This window comes from Spermophilus citellus (assembly GCF_964194105.1).
Source record: "Spermophilus citellus genome assembly, chromosome: X".
Classification (NCBI taxonomy): domain Eukaryota; kingdom Metazoa; phylum Chordata; class Mammalia; order Rodentia; family Sciuridae; genus Spermophilus; species Spermophilus citellus.
The window spans coordinates 16694603-16714899 of record NC_138190.1 but is presented as its reverse complement, the minus strand read 5'-3'; the positions used below and the strand labels follow the sequence as shown (position 1 = coordinate 16714899).

The following is a 20297-nucleotide window of genomic DNA, read 5'->3' as shown; positions in this document are numbered from 1 at the left end:
ATTTATCTATGCGTCATTCAACATCTTCTGTTAATCAACAGAGCGTATCAACTTAAGTTTCAATGACATACTCTGGTTCACTTCATAATACTGCTGAATGTATTTGGAGAAATATCATATTCTGTAATTAAGGATGATAGTCTTAAAACATAGTTTTAAAAACTGAGAAACCTATAACCATGGAACAAAGGTCACTTGGGTCACCACTATCATTGTATCTTATGTAGCACATCTTATCCTGATGGCATTAGAAGATACCTCAATACTATGCTATCATTCCATCACCCAACATAGAAACACAGCTGTTTCTGGAAACTCAGTGTCTAAAATGGAGATCAGAAAGCTATAGGCTTTGGGCTAGCCCTCCACACAGCCAGGTACAATGGCAGAGATATGTAGTTATGACAGAGTATAGATGGTGGGAAAAGCCTAAAATATGTACTCTCTGTCCCTTTACAGAAAAAAAAAAAAAAAAGAAGTCCACTCTGATCTAACTCAAAAAATAGACTCCAGGATTTGGACTTTGGAAAGCTGAATTATATTGGATGATGGTAATATACTCTAATGGATTTATACTTCTATGATTTGAATATTATCATACCATTAATATTTTCTGGTTTAACAAAGGACAGAATTCAGGGGTGAAATCAGTGGTTCAATAACATCATCATTATTAGCCAAAGTAACTGTGGAAGTAAAAGTTAAAAACCCAACAAGATCAAAGCAAAAAACAATTTGAAAATATTACTTGAATTTTTACAAAACTCTTTCATTGTTGAATCTTCTGTTGTTGCTACTTTTCTGACAGCCTCCTGATTTTATCAATATGATGTACCTTAGGGTATGTCTACCTGGCCCACTCCCTTATGGAAGAGATGCTCACTTTTCCAACAACAACAACAACAAAAAAATGTGACTAGGTACTTAGAACAAGTTCTGCTTGATCTTTTGAAAGGAAGGAGGAGAAGTTCAAATTGAACTAGACAATGAGAAAGTAGGTATGTAGGCATGAAACATTAGGAAAAGGGGGAACAAGGAATCATAGCATGTGTTCTATGTCAGGGGAATGAAGAAGTGAGAGAAAGGACAGAATTCAGAAAGTCTTTCATGACAGTAGGAGACCGACAACCCTCTTCCCACTGGAATTTAGAAGCCCCACTCAGATATCTGGAGCAGATATCTGAGGGTCAGATCACAGAACACTTAAACTCACAGGCTTCCTGAAAAGTTGACAAAAGTTCTCTGCTAATGATTTATATTCTGAAAATCTTGTGGGATCTAATATAGATCTAATTATCTACATTCTGCAAATCTACATTCTAATGTTCTACAGAATTTTTATTTCATCATTTCACTAAGGCGGCATGAATTTCTTTCCCTAGGAAGGCACCCTAAAAAGCTAATCTTGGAGCGAACAAAGAATCCTTCCTGGCTATACCTTCAAAATGTGTTCATTGGATGCCTTGTCATCAGGGGACACATACAAACGGATGAACACAGAATTGCTGTATTGACCACGAAATGTTGCAAGCGTTTGCAGAAGACTGAATTTTCTCTCTGACCAAACTCCTTCAGGACCGATATTAGCTTCAAGTACAGGCCAGCGGAAAGGTGAATGTCGCAGAATGTGGAGCAGTGGCTTGGCATCTGCTTTTTCGATGGCTTCTGAAAGGGATCAGAAATTAAGGGAGAGTTAGAATTTCAAACTGGATTACCAAACTAGAATGCAAATATATCTTCTCAAGAAAAAGTGCCCATAAGGCCCCAACTTGAAAATTCAGTTGTTAGGGAGAGAGAAAGAGAGGTATCCTGGATTGAGATTAACCCAGATACAGAACTCTAACTCACACTTTAATGTGACTGTCTAAATATGGTATTACTCCAGAAAGTTGATAGATGAACCTGTTGGATATTCTCTACAATAGAATATGGGTTTGCTACATTGATCTTGGTTAGACTTATAGTACTTGGTGGTACTAATGCACAATCCTAGTTTTAAAGGAAACTGATCAATAAAACCAATCACTCTGCAATAAAGTGAACTAATGCTCCAGACCCTTGATTTTCTGCCTTCTCCCAGTTTGCCAAATGATACCCCAGATCCTAGATCAGTTAACATATTTTCTAGAAGCATTGGCTCATTCCTGCAACAGCCTTGAGAAAGCAGATCCGGTAAAATGGGTAGCATGTCTTCCAATCTAGTCATATCCAAGATATTGAGAGACAGGTCTGAGGCACACAACAGTGATGCTGGTTAAGTTAACAAAGAAGTCTGTCACACCTGGGAATCTGGATTTCTCTAGGTCCCAACATGTCCTATGAAATATACCAATTCTTCCAAGTATACTTTCTCAGAGCCTCTTTCTCAGACCAGAACTAGCCTGGCTTCTGGATGCTGGTTTTTGTGGGGTTTGCCATACTGCCCTGCCCAAGTTTTTCATAGAGTAACTGATGTCCAAATAATCCAAGTCATCAAAATAAGATAATTTTCCATCAAGCCAGCCACAGAGATTAACTAAGAAAGACTAGTCAAAATCCAGTCTGAAAATTGCTCCTTTCCTCAAATGATAGCTTGAAACATTAATAGAATTTTTGTTCTTTTTCCATAAACAATATCTTTAAACTTCAATATAATTCTAAAGGATAAGGGTGGTAAATGTTTTATTTATTTTATTACTCACTCTCATTCATGCAGGATGAATAAAGGATTTTGGCTTTCTGTACGGCCTCAGAGTCACGCCTTCTACTGATTGATTTCTCCAACAGTGCTGGGAAGGTTAAGAGAGGATTCATTAGTATCCACCCACACAAGGTGCCAAGTTGGAGGTCATTAGACAATAACAGTCCTAGTCTCCAGAAAATTAAATGTACATACAGACAACTCTGAAAAATATAGATCTATAAAAGACATACAGACAGAAAAACCGATTCCAAATTGCTTGAGGTTCAAATAAAAACAATTTAACATTTTCTTCTCCCAGGCTGTCCTAACTCAAAAGAAACCAAAGTTCAATTTCCAACTGAGACTGGACCTTCTGCAGGGGTTAATTTCTTCTGCCACTACACAAAAGGAAACATAATTCATTTATTCAAGAACCAAAAATAACTGAATTTGGTCTCTTGTTTCTGTACCAAGTAATAGTCTCAACGGAGGCAATTTCATCAGGGTCAGATTTCTTAAGATTTCTTCACAGTTCAGCCTCTCAGGGAGGTCACCTGGAAAAAATTTCCCATTAGAAGTTTTATTCAGTGTTGCATAAACATGCTGTGGACATGGAAGAAGTTATTTAGACAGGAAACGGAGAGGCAAGATTGGCAAGCTTACCCAAATTGCCTGAAAACTTGCCTATTCACACATGCAAAGTCTTGGCCATTTAAATGAGGCCATGTGTATAAAATGGCTGCCAAGCCCACCTGGAAAATGATTTTCTATTTATAAGATCACTAATAATACTGTTACATGAATCTGGGAAATGACAGTTGTCACTGTTGCATTAAATAAGGAAAGAGGAAAGCCAGGACTCAATGAAAACAAACCTTTGCCAAAAAAAAGAGCACCTCAAACTTACTTGAGCGTATCAATTTTTCAACATGACACCAAGCTGAAAAAATCCCGATGGAGACTGAAGCACTGTGGCACTGCCTATTCCAACTATGTCGAACTGCTGTTGTCAAGGCATTTGGGGAAACAACCTAACAGCCTCCAAAATCACAGTACAACAGATGTTCCTACAGTTCTCTGAATAGCTTCAAGACACAATGTACAATCCTAATCATATTAATAAATAATTATATATTCCCTGAAGAGGTATATATTTCTAAACTGGAACTTCAAACTACATCTCAAAAAAATGCAATCCACAGCTTCTGTCCAGTTTTTTAATAAGCATCTGAATGTAAAACAAGTCCACATAACTAAATAGATTCCAGCAAGATAAATTAGGTTAGATGTGGGCATTTTCAATTATTTCAGCTTGTTTGGTGTTTCTTTCTCATGTATCGTCATAGCAATAAAAGATAAAGCCCCAAAGATAAAGAAAGGACTTTTTTAAGTAAACAAAAAGCTCTAAAATCATATCCACATATATTCCCATTCAAATCAGATCATGTGCCTTTCCACCATATTGCTTACACAAACATTACCATCATTAGACTATTGTGGAGACACATTCAGAAATAAGTGGTCCAAGGGGCTGAGATTGTGGCTTAGTGGTAGAGTGCTTTCCTAGCACACATGAGGCACTGGGTTCGATCCTCAGCACCACATAAAAATGAAATAAAGACATTGAGTCCACCTACAACTAAAAAAATAAAGAAATAAGTGGTCCAAATTTCATTTAGGGTTGCAATCATTTTCTGATGGTATAAACATTCCATAGACTACAAACATGAGTGTGCTAGGGACCAAAATCAAATCACAGGAAAAAAAAAGAACTAAAATTATTAAATATTTACCTGAGTATGCTCTCAAGGCATGCCATGTATCACAAGAAGAGAAAAAGAGGACACACATAAGCTAAGCAGGGCAATCCCCAAATCCTAACCATGCACAAATACAAATAATTAATGCATGTCAAAATTCTGGTTTCCATAACAGAATTTGGCTTTTAAAATGGATCCAGCCATCACAGTTTCCTTGTAATACTCCTTTCCTTCCCTTCTCCTTTCTTTCTCTCTGTATCCAAACAGGCAGGGGAACATTGATATGCGGACAGTGATGTGGCAATCAGTTGGCAGCATTCATTTTATATATCTCTGAATATGAATTAGTGGTAAGAGAAATAAAATCTAGCCTGGAGAGTTGTTTAATAAGCAGAAAACAAAGCCTGCCTATCACAGGCAATTACTTGAGTAATTAAAAAGTCCCTAAAGTGTTGAGAAGGGCTCATGGGTCACCCATATAGGGGAATTTCCAACCTAGCCTGTGTTGTTTCATGGAGGATCTCTCAACATCCCTCCCTCAATCCTTACCATATTACAACAGAAAAGGAATGGTTGGAGAAGTCCTTCTGAACATCAAATTTGAATATCACATATATTATTTTTCTTTTCCTCATTATGCTCTATCAAATAAGATTTGTCTCAAAAATATAAGGCAGCATAATAGACATGCCAAGAGGATTAGCTTTCAAATCATATAGACTTAAGTTCCAGTTACTGCTTGAAAATGAGTAAGGTCTTTTATCTCCCTAAGCCTAGATTTCTTCATATGTAAATTTATATAGTAGAATGTACCTACAGGTTTTGGTGAGGATTTTAAAGATTTAATGCACAGGAAGACTTCATCTTAAAATAAGTGGTGGTTTAGACAGGATTATGGGCCAAGTTAATGACACACAAAATTAGAAAGCAATCAAGCTTGTTTCTAGTATTTCCTCCTTAACTATGTCTCTTTTTCTCCTTCCTACTCAGGATATTGGTGGCCAAAGACCTTACATGAGCTCAAGGTGCTGCCACTCTGTGTACAGAAGGACATTTGTATTGTGACACCTTTTCCCATTCTATTAGAACTAATTTTCTTATGGTATCTTGTGAGGGACTGACACTTTTTCTTTTAATGTAGTTCAACTTGTCCATTTTTTGCCCTCATAGTTGCTATAATTTGTGTCCTATTTTAAAAATCTTTGCTCATCCCAAAGTCATGAAGATAGTTTTCATTTTAGATCTACAGTCTATCTGGTATTTCTTTTTGCACATAATATAAACAGCCCTGCCTTTGTAACACACACCTGTCCTCATAGGGAATGAAGCATGTGAGAATTTTTTTAAAAAATTTTAGTTATACATGAATACAATATCTTTATTTTGTTTTTTTTTATTATTTGTTTTTATGTGGTGCTGAGGATCAAACCCAGTGTCTCACATGTGCAATGAAAGCACTCTGCCACTGAGCCACAAACCCAGCACAGCATGTGAGAATTTTAATAAAGAATATATTTTTCATCATTACATATCAAATAATATCATAAAAAATATTCTGATGTGAAAAACTGGCATTAACAATGGCTACTCTCTATTCAACAGATTATATCTTTGAGCAGAGGCTGGGTCACATTCCTCTTTAAAGAACCAGGGCCTAGAGCTTGGCATGGCTGGTATACAATAAATGTTTGCTAAGATGAATTCCTGACAAGGAAATTCAGAGACAGAATTTTTCACCCAACTGAAAAGAAACTATGAGAAGCCAGACTGACTACTTAAATATTTCATCTTACGATCAGTATTATCCTTAACATGCTAACATTCTAACTTCCTTTTTTCACATTCCAATCTCTGCCTCATGCAATGATATCCAAGACTTCATCTGTTTTTATGAACACCAGTTCTTAGAATACCCAAGTTTAATTTTACCAATTGTCTCATTTGAATCACTCATTCCCAATGCCCTGCTCTTCTCTACTGAGGTTGGGGGATACTTGGCATTCTACTTCCTTTACCCTCAGCAGTCAAGAGAAAATCATCAGTCCTACTCCCTCAAATCACTCTTCCTACTAAAAAAGGGCATTTATTGAGCACTCTAGAAGATTAAAAGAAAATTCCAAAGGAAGGCTCAGATTCCTGAGGACTTTATAGTGTCCTGGTTTGTCATGAGTTCAGTAATAGTCATGTGCATGCAGCTCAGGTCAGTCATTTGATGTTTCTGCAATGTGTAGGACCTGCCTGACTATTTTTATTTATTTTTTAATTCCACATGTACAAAGTTTTAGGATATGAGCAAAATTCTACCAATAAACTTGGGGTTATGCTAATAATGTGAATGAGGTAGCTTGATCACACAGAAAATCTTACAAAGCTTCTTCTTTTGTGTTCTTTCTCCTGGTCCTGCAATATTTCTTTACCTGCTCTGAAGGGAATCCTCTGGCTGTTTGCTAAGAGACCAGTGAATGCTAGAGTTGTTTGCTCAATTTTTGCTGAATGAAAACAGCAACTGCATTTAACCTTCATATCAATATCACCAAAGTAAATTCTCAATTCCATATAAATTATGCCAACTCTTCTCCTTTGGAAATTAAAGGGAGTACCCTCTTAATTCTTGTGAAAGAAAGAACATGGGAAATCAAAACTTTAGAAAGCAAAATCTATATTTTAAGCTTCCATACCTATATAATGAACAGAATGTTCTCTAGACCTATATATTTTTGAAAGCTTATCATAGCATGGCCTGCTTTCTCCTTTGGTGGTACTTAAAAACCACCTTTGGATGGTCCATGCTTGAATATCACCTCTAATCTTACTATTTTTAGTCTTTGTTGATTTTCTAAGCTACAGACTTCAATTTGGTTTCCAGGCTCCAGGGTTTATTTACCGTACTAAAAATTTTCATTTTTCTAACTCACACTGCATGGGTATTAAACCCTTATGCAGTTAAATCTGGAGACTCTAAATCAGCTTGCAAAGCCCGTTGTTATTCCCATTAAAAAATAAAATTCAAGTTAACTAAGTCATGGTCTGTGAATCCCATAACCCTCATATTTTTCCACAAATTGTGTGACACTCAGCTTTACAGTTCTCAGCCCACAGCCAGTCAAGCATGGGATTAACTGAGTCTGTTTGACATACTGAAAAGACAATAAGAGCTGATATTTCTCATTCTTCTAGAAAACTCCCACCTAACTACAGGGAGAAAAACTGTCAGAATTATTTTCTATGTCCATTTTTATGATCATCTTATAAATGATAATTATTGGTTAGCCTCAGCTTAAGAAAGAGGGCAGAGATGATATTCAAGGAATTAAAAACCTCTAACTCATCAATCTAAATCATGGGTTACCAAATAACATAAAAATATCCTCCTTTTAACACAGAAGACCTCTTGTCCATAATAAAATAAATTTTATAAAACTGCCAGATACTACAAAACTCTAATGGTAAGTAACTCTTTTATTATGTTCACTTATAAGTGAATTAATTTATAAGGATTACACTTATCAAGGTTATACTTTAAATTTTAGCAGTGCTCTTTGATAGCACAGCATTACAGTTAATCTTCTAATATGATATTTTTAACTCAGAAAAATAGCTTTCCTATTTAGATAATCTGTATTGTAAGAGATATTTCAATATAAAGCCTATGCCTAAATTTAAGTAATTAAAATCCATCTTCAGTTTTTTTCTGTAGTAAAAAATCGAGCTATCTTTTCTTCTTGCCTCCTATTTCAGCCATCTTAACATTACAAGGCAAAAGCCGCATCTGGTTTATACTCCTTGCAATGGTTTTTCCTGAGCAATCCTGATATATCCAAGGACCCAGTCATGATAACATTCATATATTAAGCATTTGCTCTGTGCCAGGCACATTGTACATGACCTCACTTATAACCCTTATAACCCTAAGAGGTGCATATTGTTAATCCCCCTCTATAGGTAAAAGCAAAACTGCAAAAACTTATCCAAGGAAACTCAGCTGGTAAGAGGTAGATCCTGGATCTGTACCCAGATCTCTGACTCCTGCTCATTTAACCCTCAGATACCCAGTAAAATTCCTTTCCTGTGAAAGAACAAGGTTCCTAGTATTTAAACCAGAGGGAAGAATTCCTCATGGAATTTCCCAATAGATCCCTCAACTCTAACTGGAAAAAGGAAGGCCCTCCCTGGTTATTCAAGTCTTGTTTTTGTAGCAATGGAATGACTTTGTACCAAGCCATCTATCCTCTTTGCCTTGTCATCCTATGACCAGAGACAGACTCCTGAGGCATCTAGTCAGAGGTGGGAAGCTTGGTGAGGTTGGAGCTTTAGCTTCAAAGTTAGTTGGTTCACAAGGCTTTACTTCACATTATATTCTAGTCTAAGTCAATGGTTTCCAAACTTTTAGGCATCAGAATCATCAGGAGAGTTTGTTAAAGCCTAGATGGCTGGGTCTTTCCTGCACAGTGTCTGATTTAGTCAATTTGGGGTAGGATCCTGGATTTTGCATTTCTAATAAATTCCCAGGTAACACTAATGCTGCAGGCCCAGGGAACACACTTTGAGAACCACTACTTGAAACCATAAACATTCACCAGTCTTTTATTGTTTGGCTAGAATTTCAAGAAATAGTACTAGCCTAGCTTCCCTCTTCCACTAAGCCTACACCACCCCAAATCAAGTAAGGAGCTTTTGGCCTTTCTTTGTTCATTTCCTCACCCTATAGCTCCATTTAAATTAAGTATCAACATTCTTTATTCAGGGCTCTAAATAATTCATTTTATTTTGGAGACACTTTCCTTGCATTGTCCCATTTGGGTCTAAGTGACTTTCTCAGTTCTGTCAACTCAGTTTTTAAAAGTTACTTTCTTAAAAGGGAAATGCAATAGGGGTAAGGGTTGATTATCTGGTTCAAGGAGGCAGGGGAGTCTGCACTATGCCAGGAAGACTTTCAAAGTGAAAAAGAAAAAAATAACACAGGGCATCTATTTTCAATTCCAGCTTATGCCACACCCTAAAAGGAGGAAGAATGGGATAAACATTGCATCCCTGAAATCCTAAAAAATCTGAGCTCCAGACTTCTTCATTCCTCCCTCATCTATGAAAACAGCATCAAAACACTGTAAACATAGGTTTAAAAAGCCACTTCCCAACTAACCCCTGTTTTCACTCCCACCTTCTATGAGGAGGTGAGAGATGCAGGGGTTCTATTCTTGGCTGTTCAAACCACATTGTGTGGTCAAGGAAGATTGTCCCTCTAGAATTAGGTTTCTGACAGTAAGGGATTAGGGGCGAGGATCTTTGCTTTTCTACCCAGATCCTCTCCCCTCAAAGAAAGGAAGCAATAGAACCTGTGGCAGACAGTAAACCCAAAGGGGCAAAGGGCTGGGAGGACAAGAACTAACTAACCAGTCTGCCAGCTACAGCGATGGCTTGCCTGACAGACTCTGCTCTATGACTAGATGTGCATGAATTTCCTAAGTTCAGAGAAACAAGGAGCAACAGAAAAGAGACAATGACCCTTCCTGCTGACCTAAGGAGAAAACAGAGAAAAGGATAATTAATAATGCTTTGGAGTTTTTTGCCACAAGAAAGACAAACTCTACCTATGTTTGGATGCCAAGGCAGAAAACAAATGGGCATGATGGGACCTGTTGAACTGGTCTGCAATACATCAACTACCACCTCCAAGCCATTCTCCACAGGCAGCCAGCATGCTCTGGCAAAATGCATCACTCATCATGTCCCTTGACATGACATTTACAAATGGCTTCCCATTGCCCTAGGATAGAGTTTAAAATCTTTACACAGCCTACAAGACCTGTGTGCTGTGACTACTGCCCCGCTCTTCAGTTTTGTGTTTTGACCTTCTTCCCTTCCAACTAGGAGCTCCAATCACACTGGGCTTCTTGGGTTTCCTCAAAGGCACCAGGTGGACAGGGCCTTGGCTCCTGTAGCTCTTTCCGCCTGGGTTAAAATTGGAGACATCTGAATAGTAGACCCATAATCTGTGGGGGACAAATTATATGGCTGGATTGGTTTGGGCAAGTCACATCATTTCCTTGACCTTCACTTCCTCAGATGTAGGGCAAAGACAGAAATAAACACGGATGGTTGCCGATGTCACAGAGTTAGACTGAAGAACAATGGTGGAAACAAATGATTTATTCCTCTAAAGGAATAAAATTAGTATCAAGAAATGCTCGGGGGCTTGGGTTGTGGTAGAGCACTTGGGTCAGTGGTAGAACACTTGCCTAGCATGTGTGAGGCACGGGGTTCAATTCTCAGAACCACATAAAAAGAAATAAATAAAATAAAGGTTCATTGACATCTAAAAAATTAAAAAAAGAAATGCTTGGGTCTTGGGGAAGTGAATTTTTGAATTCAGAATAGAGCAGCAGGGATCAAAAGCAGTTCAATTTGGAACTTAATCTAAACAGCCACTATAGGAAGTCTCTGTTTAGCAAGAAAACTTGTGAGTAGATTTGCACATGTTTCACAAATATCAGATCCCACACCTATCATAACTGCTCATGAATATAAAATTCCCTTCTCATTTTATAAGTTAAAAAGTCCATGAATGTTTTAAAAGTACCCCCCACTGTGCAAATATCGACACCAATGAGATTTTCCAAACAAACGTATCTTATTTGTGACAAGCTATTATCCAACCAGCATATAATTAATTTTCCTGTTATGGGTAGTGCCTTTTTACAATGTTCTCTTGACACTTTAAAGCAAATAGTCCATCATTACTAATTCATTAAGCATTCACACAGATACTATTAATCACAATGAACTAATGTGGTATTAATGAGTAGGTTATTAATCTGCAATTACAAGCAGATTTCCTAGTAAATTCAAGTTTCCCAAGTTTTTTGAGGAGGAAAGCAAAGAAAAATGAAATGAACAAATCTTTCAGAAAACAAATTAAGGAGAAGAAATTCCTTTCGTGTATTACAAGATGAAAATTATTCTTTTCTTTTTTTTTCATCCTAAGAAATTTTTCCATTCCCCTAATACAATGATATTTGCAACACATAGGTTTTCATCAAAATTATATGATGGAAGAAAAAACTAAAATATCTGCACCTCAGAAAGGTAATGAATTTCTTCCACAACATACTGTGTCCTTAGATGTACAAAAGCTCAGCTACTCAAAATGCATTCTCCAGACTAGCAGACTGCAACCTTTCTAAACCTGCAGTCCCTCAAGTCCCTTCTCACACCTATTGCATCAGAACCTACATGTAAACAAGATTCCCAGGTGATTCATGTGAACATTCAAGGTTGACATGACCCGGACAAAAGCAGTTTTGTGGCTGGAGTGAATAGAAGAAGAAAGTTGGGAGTGTTACTTTTATACCATCCTATACTAAATCCAAAGTATGTGAGGTGAGAGCATCAGGTAAGTCTCAGTCAAATTGTTTAAAGTCCATAAGCATGGTAGAGATGACAAGCATTTGGGGACTATATGAAATATATTGCATATACCATATTTCATCAATTCTGAGATGAACATTTTTCACATCTTAAGTTCTCTAAAGTTGGAATCCATCTTAAAACCTTCATAGGGCACAGGGACAATGTATTTGCCACTACCCACCTATGGCACAAACTTGATAATAGTCATGCTTAGAGTCAGCACTTCAAATGAGTTGGGTACAGAGTGGGTAAACTGTGGCCCACTTCTCAGTATATATCCAAAGGATTTAAAATCGGCATACTACAATGACACAGCCATATCAATATTTATAGCAGCTTAATTCACAATAGCTAAGTTATGCAGCCAACCTAGGTGCCCTTCAACAGATGAATGGATAAAGAAAATGTGGTACATATTCACAATGGAGTATTAGTCAGCCATAAAGGACAATAACTTTTTGACACTTGCAAGTAAGTGGATAGATCTGGAGACTACCATGCTAAGTGAAATAAGTGAATCTCCAAAAAAAAAGAAAAGGGTTGAAGCTTTCTCTGATATGTAAAAGCTAACTCACAATAAGGAGGGCAGGGCATAGAATTTCAGTGGATTAGAGAAAGGGTAATGAAGGGAAGGGAGAGGGAATAGGAAAAGGAAAGAAGAGCAGAATTAATCTGACATAAGTTTCCACAATGAATCTCACAATAGTGTACATCCAGAAGAATGGGGTCCTAATTAGAATAAGATATATTCCATACTTATATAATTACATCAAAATGGAATCTACTATCATATATAACTAAAAAGAACCAATAAAAAACCTTCTTGCAAAAATCAACTGTTTGCCTTGTCTTCAGAAAGATTTCACTGACAATGAAATAATAACTTACTGCGTTTCCTAAAGGGCCCTCTTGGAGGGAAATCCCTGAGACAAATGGGGAAGAAAAAGATTTTTCAAGAAATATTGAATCACAGCTCTTGAGAAAGAGGACAACATTTTGTAGGAAAACCAAAACACTGATGATTCAATATTTTTTAAAAATCTGGAAAGAAGTATTAGGAATACCTAAACCAATCTTCTTTACTTGTTTTCTCCTTCTTAGTGGATGTAAAATAATAATATATAATAGAAATTAATATTTACATATGGCTAAAAGAACTCCTTCAATGAACACAAAATAGAAATTCCATGTGATAAGAATGCATTGTAGGGCTGGGGTTGTGGTTCAGTGGCAGAGCGCTCGCCTAGCATGTGTGAGGCACTGGGTTTGATTCTCAACATTGCATACAAAGAAATAAAATAAAGATCCATTGACAACTTAAAAAAATAAAATACATAAAAAGAATGCCTTGTATAATAGCTTATTCTTAGCATATGTGAAATAATGTGCATCTTACAGCTGGCAATATATTTGATTCAATAAAATATGGTATTAATTTTGTTAAGGCTGTGGAAGACTGCAATGTTTGTGTATTTTCTGGCTTAATTTTATGTAAAATAAATATAACCAAAAATACTGCATCTAACTAAAGAGTTACTACCTCAGAAGACTCAGTATTTTCACTCAGGGAAATAATAAATATGCCAGGAATATTGAAGCTGTATTTGGATTTAAATAAAAGACACCAATATAAAAATTATTCCAAATGACGCCAAAGGCATTTTAAGGACAACTGAACCTCTGGGTGAGATGTTTTAATTCCTGAATAGTGGGTTTCACATTCAGGTCTCAGGGGCAGAAATACAAGTTTGGCTGAGTGCGGATCTGGGCGTGAGGTCGCTGGCAAGAGCAGCTTCAAGAACATTATGAGACACAGTGGGCTATTCAGTCTTCAGACCTCAGCAGGAACCACAATTGCCTCCTTTCCTCACCCAGCACCTCCCACGCATTCCCCACAAGACTTATTTCATTCTGGCAGAGGCCTGCAGCTTTCAAACCCCAAGTTCCTCTTCTCCATAGCTCAGAGGTTCCAGACTGACACCAACACCTTTAACCTTAATTAAAAGAATAGAAATTTATGTCTTAATTTACTTTCATTGGTGTGTATCCAGACCAATGTGTAGATCAGAGGAACAAAAAATAAAAACTCTTTTTTTTTCTTGGATTGTTCTGGGGACTTGGCCAAAATGTCGGTAAATGTAAATTGAGAGAAATTAATAAATTAGCTAGGGCATTGCTTGGCATTCTTTAATGTCAACTAGCAAAGCATGCTGCCAGCTTGGTTGTTTTGAAGGGTTCTCATTTCACAAAACTCACAGAACCTTCTCCAACGGACAATGGCTACATTTCTCCACTTGGTTCATTTATGCATCATCTGGTGGGTTGTGGGGTAGAGAAGGAGGGTGGTTAAAAATCCCAGAGCCCCTGCTGGGGATATAGCACAGTTGGTAGAGTGCTTGTCTTGCATGCACAAGGCCCTGGGTTCAATCCCCAGCACCACAAACAACAACAACAACAAAAAACCCACAAAAGAAGGATATGAGTTTACTTTAATTACAACTAAAACTATTAAAATTAAAAAAAAAGGACTGGGGTTGTGGCTCAGCGATAGAGCACTCACTAGCACATGTGGGGTACTGGGTGCGATCCTCAGCACCATATAAAATAAAATAAAATAAAGGTATTGTTTCCAACTATAACTAAAACAAAATATTTTTTTAAAAATCCCAGAGCCCAGGCTCAACAAATGGAAATTACAGACCAATTACATCAGAACATCTGAGGTCAGCCCCAGGCATCTGTGTTTTTAAGCTCCCTGGTGATTCCACCATGTAGACATGGTTAAGAACTACTGCTCTTGAACTGCCTTGCCCAGTACAGAAGTCAGCAATCATGTGCAGCTATTGAACCCTTGGAACACAGCTGGTCCAAATGGAGATGTGGAACCAGGATAAAATATGCACCAGATTTCAAAGATTCGGTAGGAAAGAAAGAATGGAAAATGTCTCATGAATAAGTTTTTATACTGATTACATGTTGAAATGACAATTTGAGATATATTGTGTTAAATAAAATGCATAAATTCAACTGATTCATTTTTGCTTTTTTAATATGGCTACTAGAAAACAAAGTAACATATGACTTCCATTTGTGACACACTCTATTTCTTGAACAACATTACCTTTATAGGCCACTATCCATGTGAATATGGATGAATTACTTTGCTTCTCTTAACCTCAGTTTTCACAAATGCCAAATGAGGATAATACCACATTCTTAGATTTTAGGGCTTTCACCAGGTGCTAAGGGCCAAATGCCCTGAATTCTAATTCTGATTCCATTGCCTATTAGCTGTGTGATCTTGGACAAGTTATTGTACTGCTTGGTGTCTCCCTCATCTGCAAAACACAATAAATTGTATAGCTTAGAGGCATGGTAGAAGCTCAGTTTAGAGAGGAGCTCAACAAATGGAAAGCAAGGGTATTATTAAATAAGGTCACCTCTATGAAATACCTGGCTCTGTTAGGCCCTTCTCTGTGGGATGCACTCTTAGAGTTTGTTTAATTTATTAAAGGCTCACTTCATAGTGATGAGCAGACATATCCTCCATTAGTAGTAAGTCAGGGGAGAAACTGGGATTCTGCCACATTGCTAAGATGCCTGACCCACCCATACCTTCAGATGCAGTTGAAAAGGTCTCAGGGTTGATGGCAAGAACAAAACTAAGGCCATCTAATCTGGGAGTTTGGAAACATAAGTATGATTTTTTTTTTTTTTAGAGAGAGAGGGGGACAGAGAGAGAGAGAGAGAATTTTAATATTTATTTATTTTTTCTTAGTTCTCGGCGGACACAACATCTTTGTTGGTATGTGGTGCTGAGGATCGAACCCGGGCCGCACGCACGCCAGGCGAGTGCGCTACCGCTTGAGCCACATCCCCAGCCCAGTATGAATTTTCAACTCAGTCCTGCCATGCACTTTAGCATACAACCAACTTTTTTTTCCCAGTGTCCTAATTTTGCCCAATTCGGAGGATGGTAAAACTTAGATTGCTGGGGTTGTGGCTCAGTGGTAGAATGCTTCCCTAGCATGCATGAAGCACTGGGTTGGATCCCCAGCATCACATTAAAAAAAAAAAAAAAACTAAATAAACAAAATAAAGGTATTGTGCCCATCTACAACTAAAAACATGTTTGTTTGTTTGTTTGTTTGTTTTAAATAAGGATTCACCCTTTTCTCTAAGGCAAAGGAAATGTGCATCATCTGCTTTTGCAACAAAATCTGGATGCCCTTGGAAGTTCTCACAAAAATCCCACATCCTTAGCTCCATTATTTTTTTAATATATTTTAGTTGTTGATGGATCTTTATTTATATGTGGTGTTGAGAATCAAACCCAGTGCCTCACACATACTAGGCAAGCGCTTTTCCACTGAGCCACAACCCCATTAGCTCCATTATTATTATTATTATTATTATTATTATTATTATTATTATTATTATTCCATCTTCTGGCAAGCAACAGCAGGAACATGTGGCTACTTGAATGACCTTTAGGAATCGTAACCACCAAAGCTCACATGGGTACGCCTCCAAACTGTCACCACCAATGCAAGAGACTGTTCTTTCCTTGCCCTATGGTCATCCTCTGTCAGGAAGTGGTTTTTCAAAAATATGCAACCTTCCTGAACAACTGCAAAGTAAAATACACTTGTATATGCCAACCATGCAAAATGGGACCTGGGTGTGGGCAGGTGGAGAAATACCATTCTGGGAGTACACATCTTTCTCAGGATGCACATATCCTGTGTCATTAGAACTTATATTTAGTCAAAAGAATCTAAATTTAGCCAACACTCTTCTAAAGTAAAATGTTTCTTTCCTCCTACAACATTCAAGCTAACTCACAGGAAACTTTCATCAAGTGTTGCAATATTTATGCTACAAAAATGCCCCCTCGTCTGCTTTCCCACTCCTTTTTTCCATCTATATTCCCATGCTGAAGTGCTGCTCAGCTTCTCAGAAACCTCAGCATTCCCTGCCCCAAGTAGAAAATCTTGCAAATGGACTTCAACATTCTTCATCCACTCATTTCACATCTGTCATTTTTCCCCAATAGGCCTGTTCATTCCCTCATTCCAACAAGCCAAGTCATATGTATCGGGCCTTGTCCTCGAAACTTTATTCCCAGCACCACCATATTTACAGTCCTCCCAGCCCAGATACACTCCACCCCTCAAAGTTCAACCAATAATCAATGTCTTTCAAGACTGGAAGACAAGCCTGCTTTTTTTGTACACCATGTAGTTTGTACTTGTAAATAAACCCTCTACTTAGTATGTTATTTTCAATAATTTGTACTGTTTGCAAATATTTTTAACTGCACCATGGCAAAAGCTATATCATTTCTGGTTGGGAATTGACCTTTAACTCCTTGCATTCATGATAGGCATGTGGCAATACTTAGTAATTTCACCTGAAAATATGTTTATTCCATGACATTGGCAATCCCACAAAGCCTACACTTAACTAGTTGAACAGTTGGTATTGGCACAAACCTCCAAACACAAACCTTCAGCTTCATCTAATATCCTTAGAAACACATATTAACTACTGGTAATGTGCTCATTACCCAAGGAGTCTAGACAGTAGACTGTTCAAAGATTTGGGGCTTTGTAAACATAGCTTTACAAAGGAAACCAGGTATTCAGAAACAGTTAACAAAACATTTTCTTTTGTACTGTGTGATTCATAATACACACAGTACTTCATTAACTCATTAAATGACAAGACCTAACATTGGGTCTAACCACTACTATAATTTTGAAATAGTGATGCAAGCAGATAACATTTCAAAATACCTGAAACATCTGTAATAGGTTAGAAAAATAACCTTAAGGCCTATTGGTAACAAAGTCACAAGCACTGCTAATAGTACTGGAGTTTTTTGTCAAAGTTTATGAATAATAAAAATGCTAAAGTTCTGTCAAAGATTAACATAACTAAAGGTACATCTTTTTCCTCATTCAAGTCCCTAATTTTATCAACAGTGTTCTTGGGGGTCTGTGGGCCCAAGTTGTGGATCCCTTAGGGATGAGGGGAAAAAAAGAGAAGAAAGGGAAATTAATAGAAAAATTTTAAGTGGCATCTAGAGAGGATCTAGAGCAGCCTAAAATGTCACCAATTCCCCTTTCTTCTTCTCTCAATTTCTATAGGAGTGATTTTAAAGTCACATGATGCCCTCTCCCCCCATGAATGTGCTGTTGTCAGATCAAAACCTTCTAGAGTTTAGGGTCATGGCCAAGTTCTGGCAATTAAAGTTGGGAATATGAACAAATACCTTTGAATTTTCCCTCAAAGACTCATGTTGAAATTTAATTGCCACAGTAATATTATTACCAGGGGTCCATTAACAGGTGATTAGGCCATGAAGGTATTGCCATCACAAATTGATATATTATTTGGGGATTGAGATATCTTGGTTGTTTGCATCTTTTTCTTCTTCTTTCTTCTCTCCTTCCTCCTTCCTCCTTCCTCCTCCTCCTCCTCCTCTCTCTCCCTCTGTCCCCCCTCCCCTCATGCTTTCTTGCCCTTCCACCACCATGTTATGACCCTCACCAGAAGCTAGGATTCTCGGATTTCCCAGCCTCCATATAAACCTCTATTATTTATAAATTATCCTATCAATGGTATTCTGTTATAGCACCAGAAGACCAACCCCCAGGCTTGCCTTTTTCAGGATCAGCTTCCTCATTTACAGGTATATTGAGACTTTGGGGAAAAAAAAACACTAGGATTACAATAGTGCTTTTAAAGTTTTGTATCAGTTATTTTTATTTGTTAGGGAGCTAACATTTCTTAAGCATCCACTATCTATCTGTTAAGCACTTTGAAAATGTTGATTTAATTCTTATGAAATTAATTGTAATAATAGATCCCATTTATTGAATCCTGTGCAAAAGACTTTATACTCATCTCAGTGAATTTGTCTAACAATATTGCCAGATAAGAAACAGACTCGAAGAGAAGTGGCTTGCCCACGGTCACAACTGATAAGTGACAGAATCTCAATTTTTTTTTTTTCGGAGCCTAAACTTGAGTTACATCCTCTAAGTTCTTATTTTTCACATCTGTAACTTGTTAAAGATCACACAACCAGGAAGTTCTGGAAGAGTAAAGGCCTATCTCATTGCCCATAACCCAGTCCTTCCTTCCTGAAGCCAAGAACATAAATGGGGAATGACAGGCCATTCCTCTTCCCCTCCTGTGACTGGCCAGCTCCAGTTTCATCTCAGGATGCTTCTGGGACTGCATATGGGGCACCAGGCATAGGAAGAGGGGGAAAAAAGAAAATAAAAGGCACTCCTCCTCACTCAGCCAGCCACCCCAGCACTGCACCCAGCCACACACACAGGGAACATCCTTTTCTCCTATGTATAATAAGTATTTACTGACCATTTCCTATGTTCCAGGGTCTATGCTTGGTACTGTGTCCAAAATGGACACAGTCTAGTTCTTATGGAGTTTACCATCTGCAGGGTTGGGGTGGGCATAGGTGACAAGAACAAGTAAACAAGCATACAAATAAGATGACTTCAGATGCTTATAAGTGCCACAAAGGACACAAAAACTGAGGGACTGGAGATGGTGTAAGGGACTGTTTCTAATATATGTTAGCTGACCCTTCTCTAGCTCTAAAATCCAATTGAGTTTGTTCCCAGATAGCTCACCTTTCTAATGGCCTAGGCAGCACTCCAGAGCAGCACTCTATGGTATAAATATTATCCAAACCACATGTGTAATTTTTAATTTTCTTGTAGCTACATTTAAATAAGTAAAAAGAAACAAGTTACATAATGTTTAATAATATATTTTATCCCAGTATATTTTAAAATATTATCATTTCAACATGAACTCACCTACTTATTGAGAAAGATTAAAATTTTTTTAATGTCTTGGAAATTTACTGTATATTTTATATTTACAATACATTTCATTTACTGCTAGCCACCTTTCAAGTACTCAGAAGCCATATGTGGCTAGTGGCTACTGTATTGAGCAGTACAACTCTAGAGACTTTATTACAGTGCCTACCGGAGTACTTTGTGATGTACAGATTGTTGTTTCCATGAGGATAATCTTGGAAGCTTTATTAATCTCCATACTTCTATATTCTATGGGTCTAACACAACACCTGTGACTATATATGAATGAAGAAATGTAAATTCTGGTTGCCATTAGCAATGATCACATGATCAAACAACCTATAAAGAAGCATGACACAGTATACATCAGAGTACGTGGAGAAAGAAATGTAATCCTTAATGATATGGTTCAGCTGCTTGATCAACCCTTACACAAAGTCCACATAATTACTAGAGTTTTTGTTTACATGAGCCAGCATATTTCCTTTTTCTTAAGCCAGTTTGAGTTGGGGTTTCTGTTACTCATAATTGAAAACAATTGGTGCAAAGAAAAAAGAAAATGCTCAGTAAATAATCTTGAGTTCACAAATCAGTAAAATCTAAATG

The 20297-nt window shown here is 37.4% G+C and overlaps 1 protein-coding gene across 2 annotated transcripts in view; it reads right to left on the bottom strand.

Moving 5' to 3' along the window:
* The window catches only part of PHEX (phosphate regulating endopeptidase X-linked), a 201883-nt gene that overhangs the window by 159997 nt on the left and 21589 nt on the right, over window positions 1–20297 (bottom strand). The window contains exons 1-3 of one of the 2 annotated variants that reach the window (XM_081277213.1): window positions 2914–3049; window positions 2682–2768; window positions 1439–1665 (exon numbers count right to left, since the gene is read on the bottom strand). In XM_081277213.1, coding sequence (XP_081133339.1) covers window positions 1439–1665; window positions 2682–2768; window positions 2914–2968 — 369 coding nt within the window. In that variant the 5' untranslated portion in view covers window positions 2969–3049. Of the gene's footprint in view, window positions 1–1438; window positions 1666–2681; window positions 2769–2913; window positions 3050–20297 lie in introns of those variants that run through there. The other variant, XM_081277212.1, reaches the window with a different exon arrangement.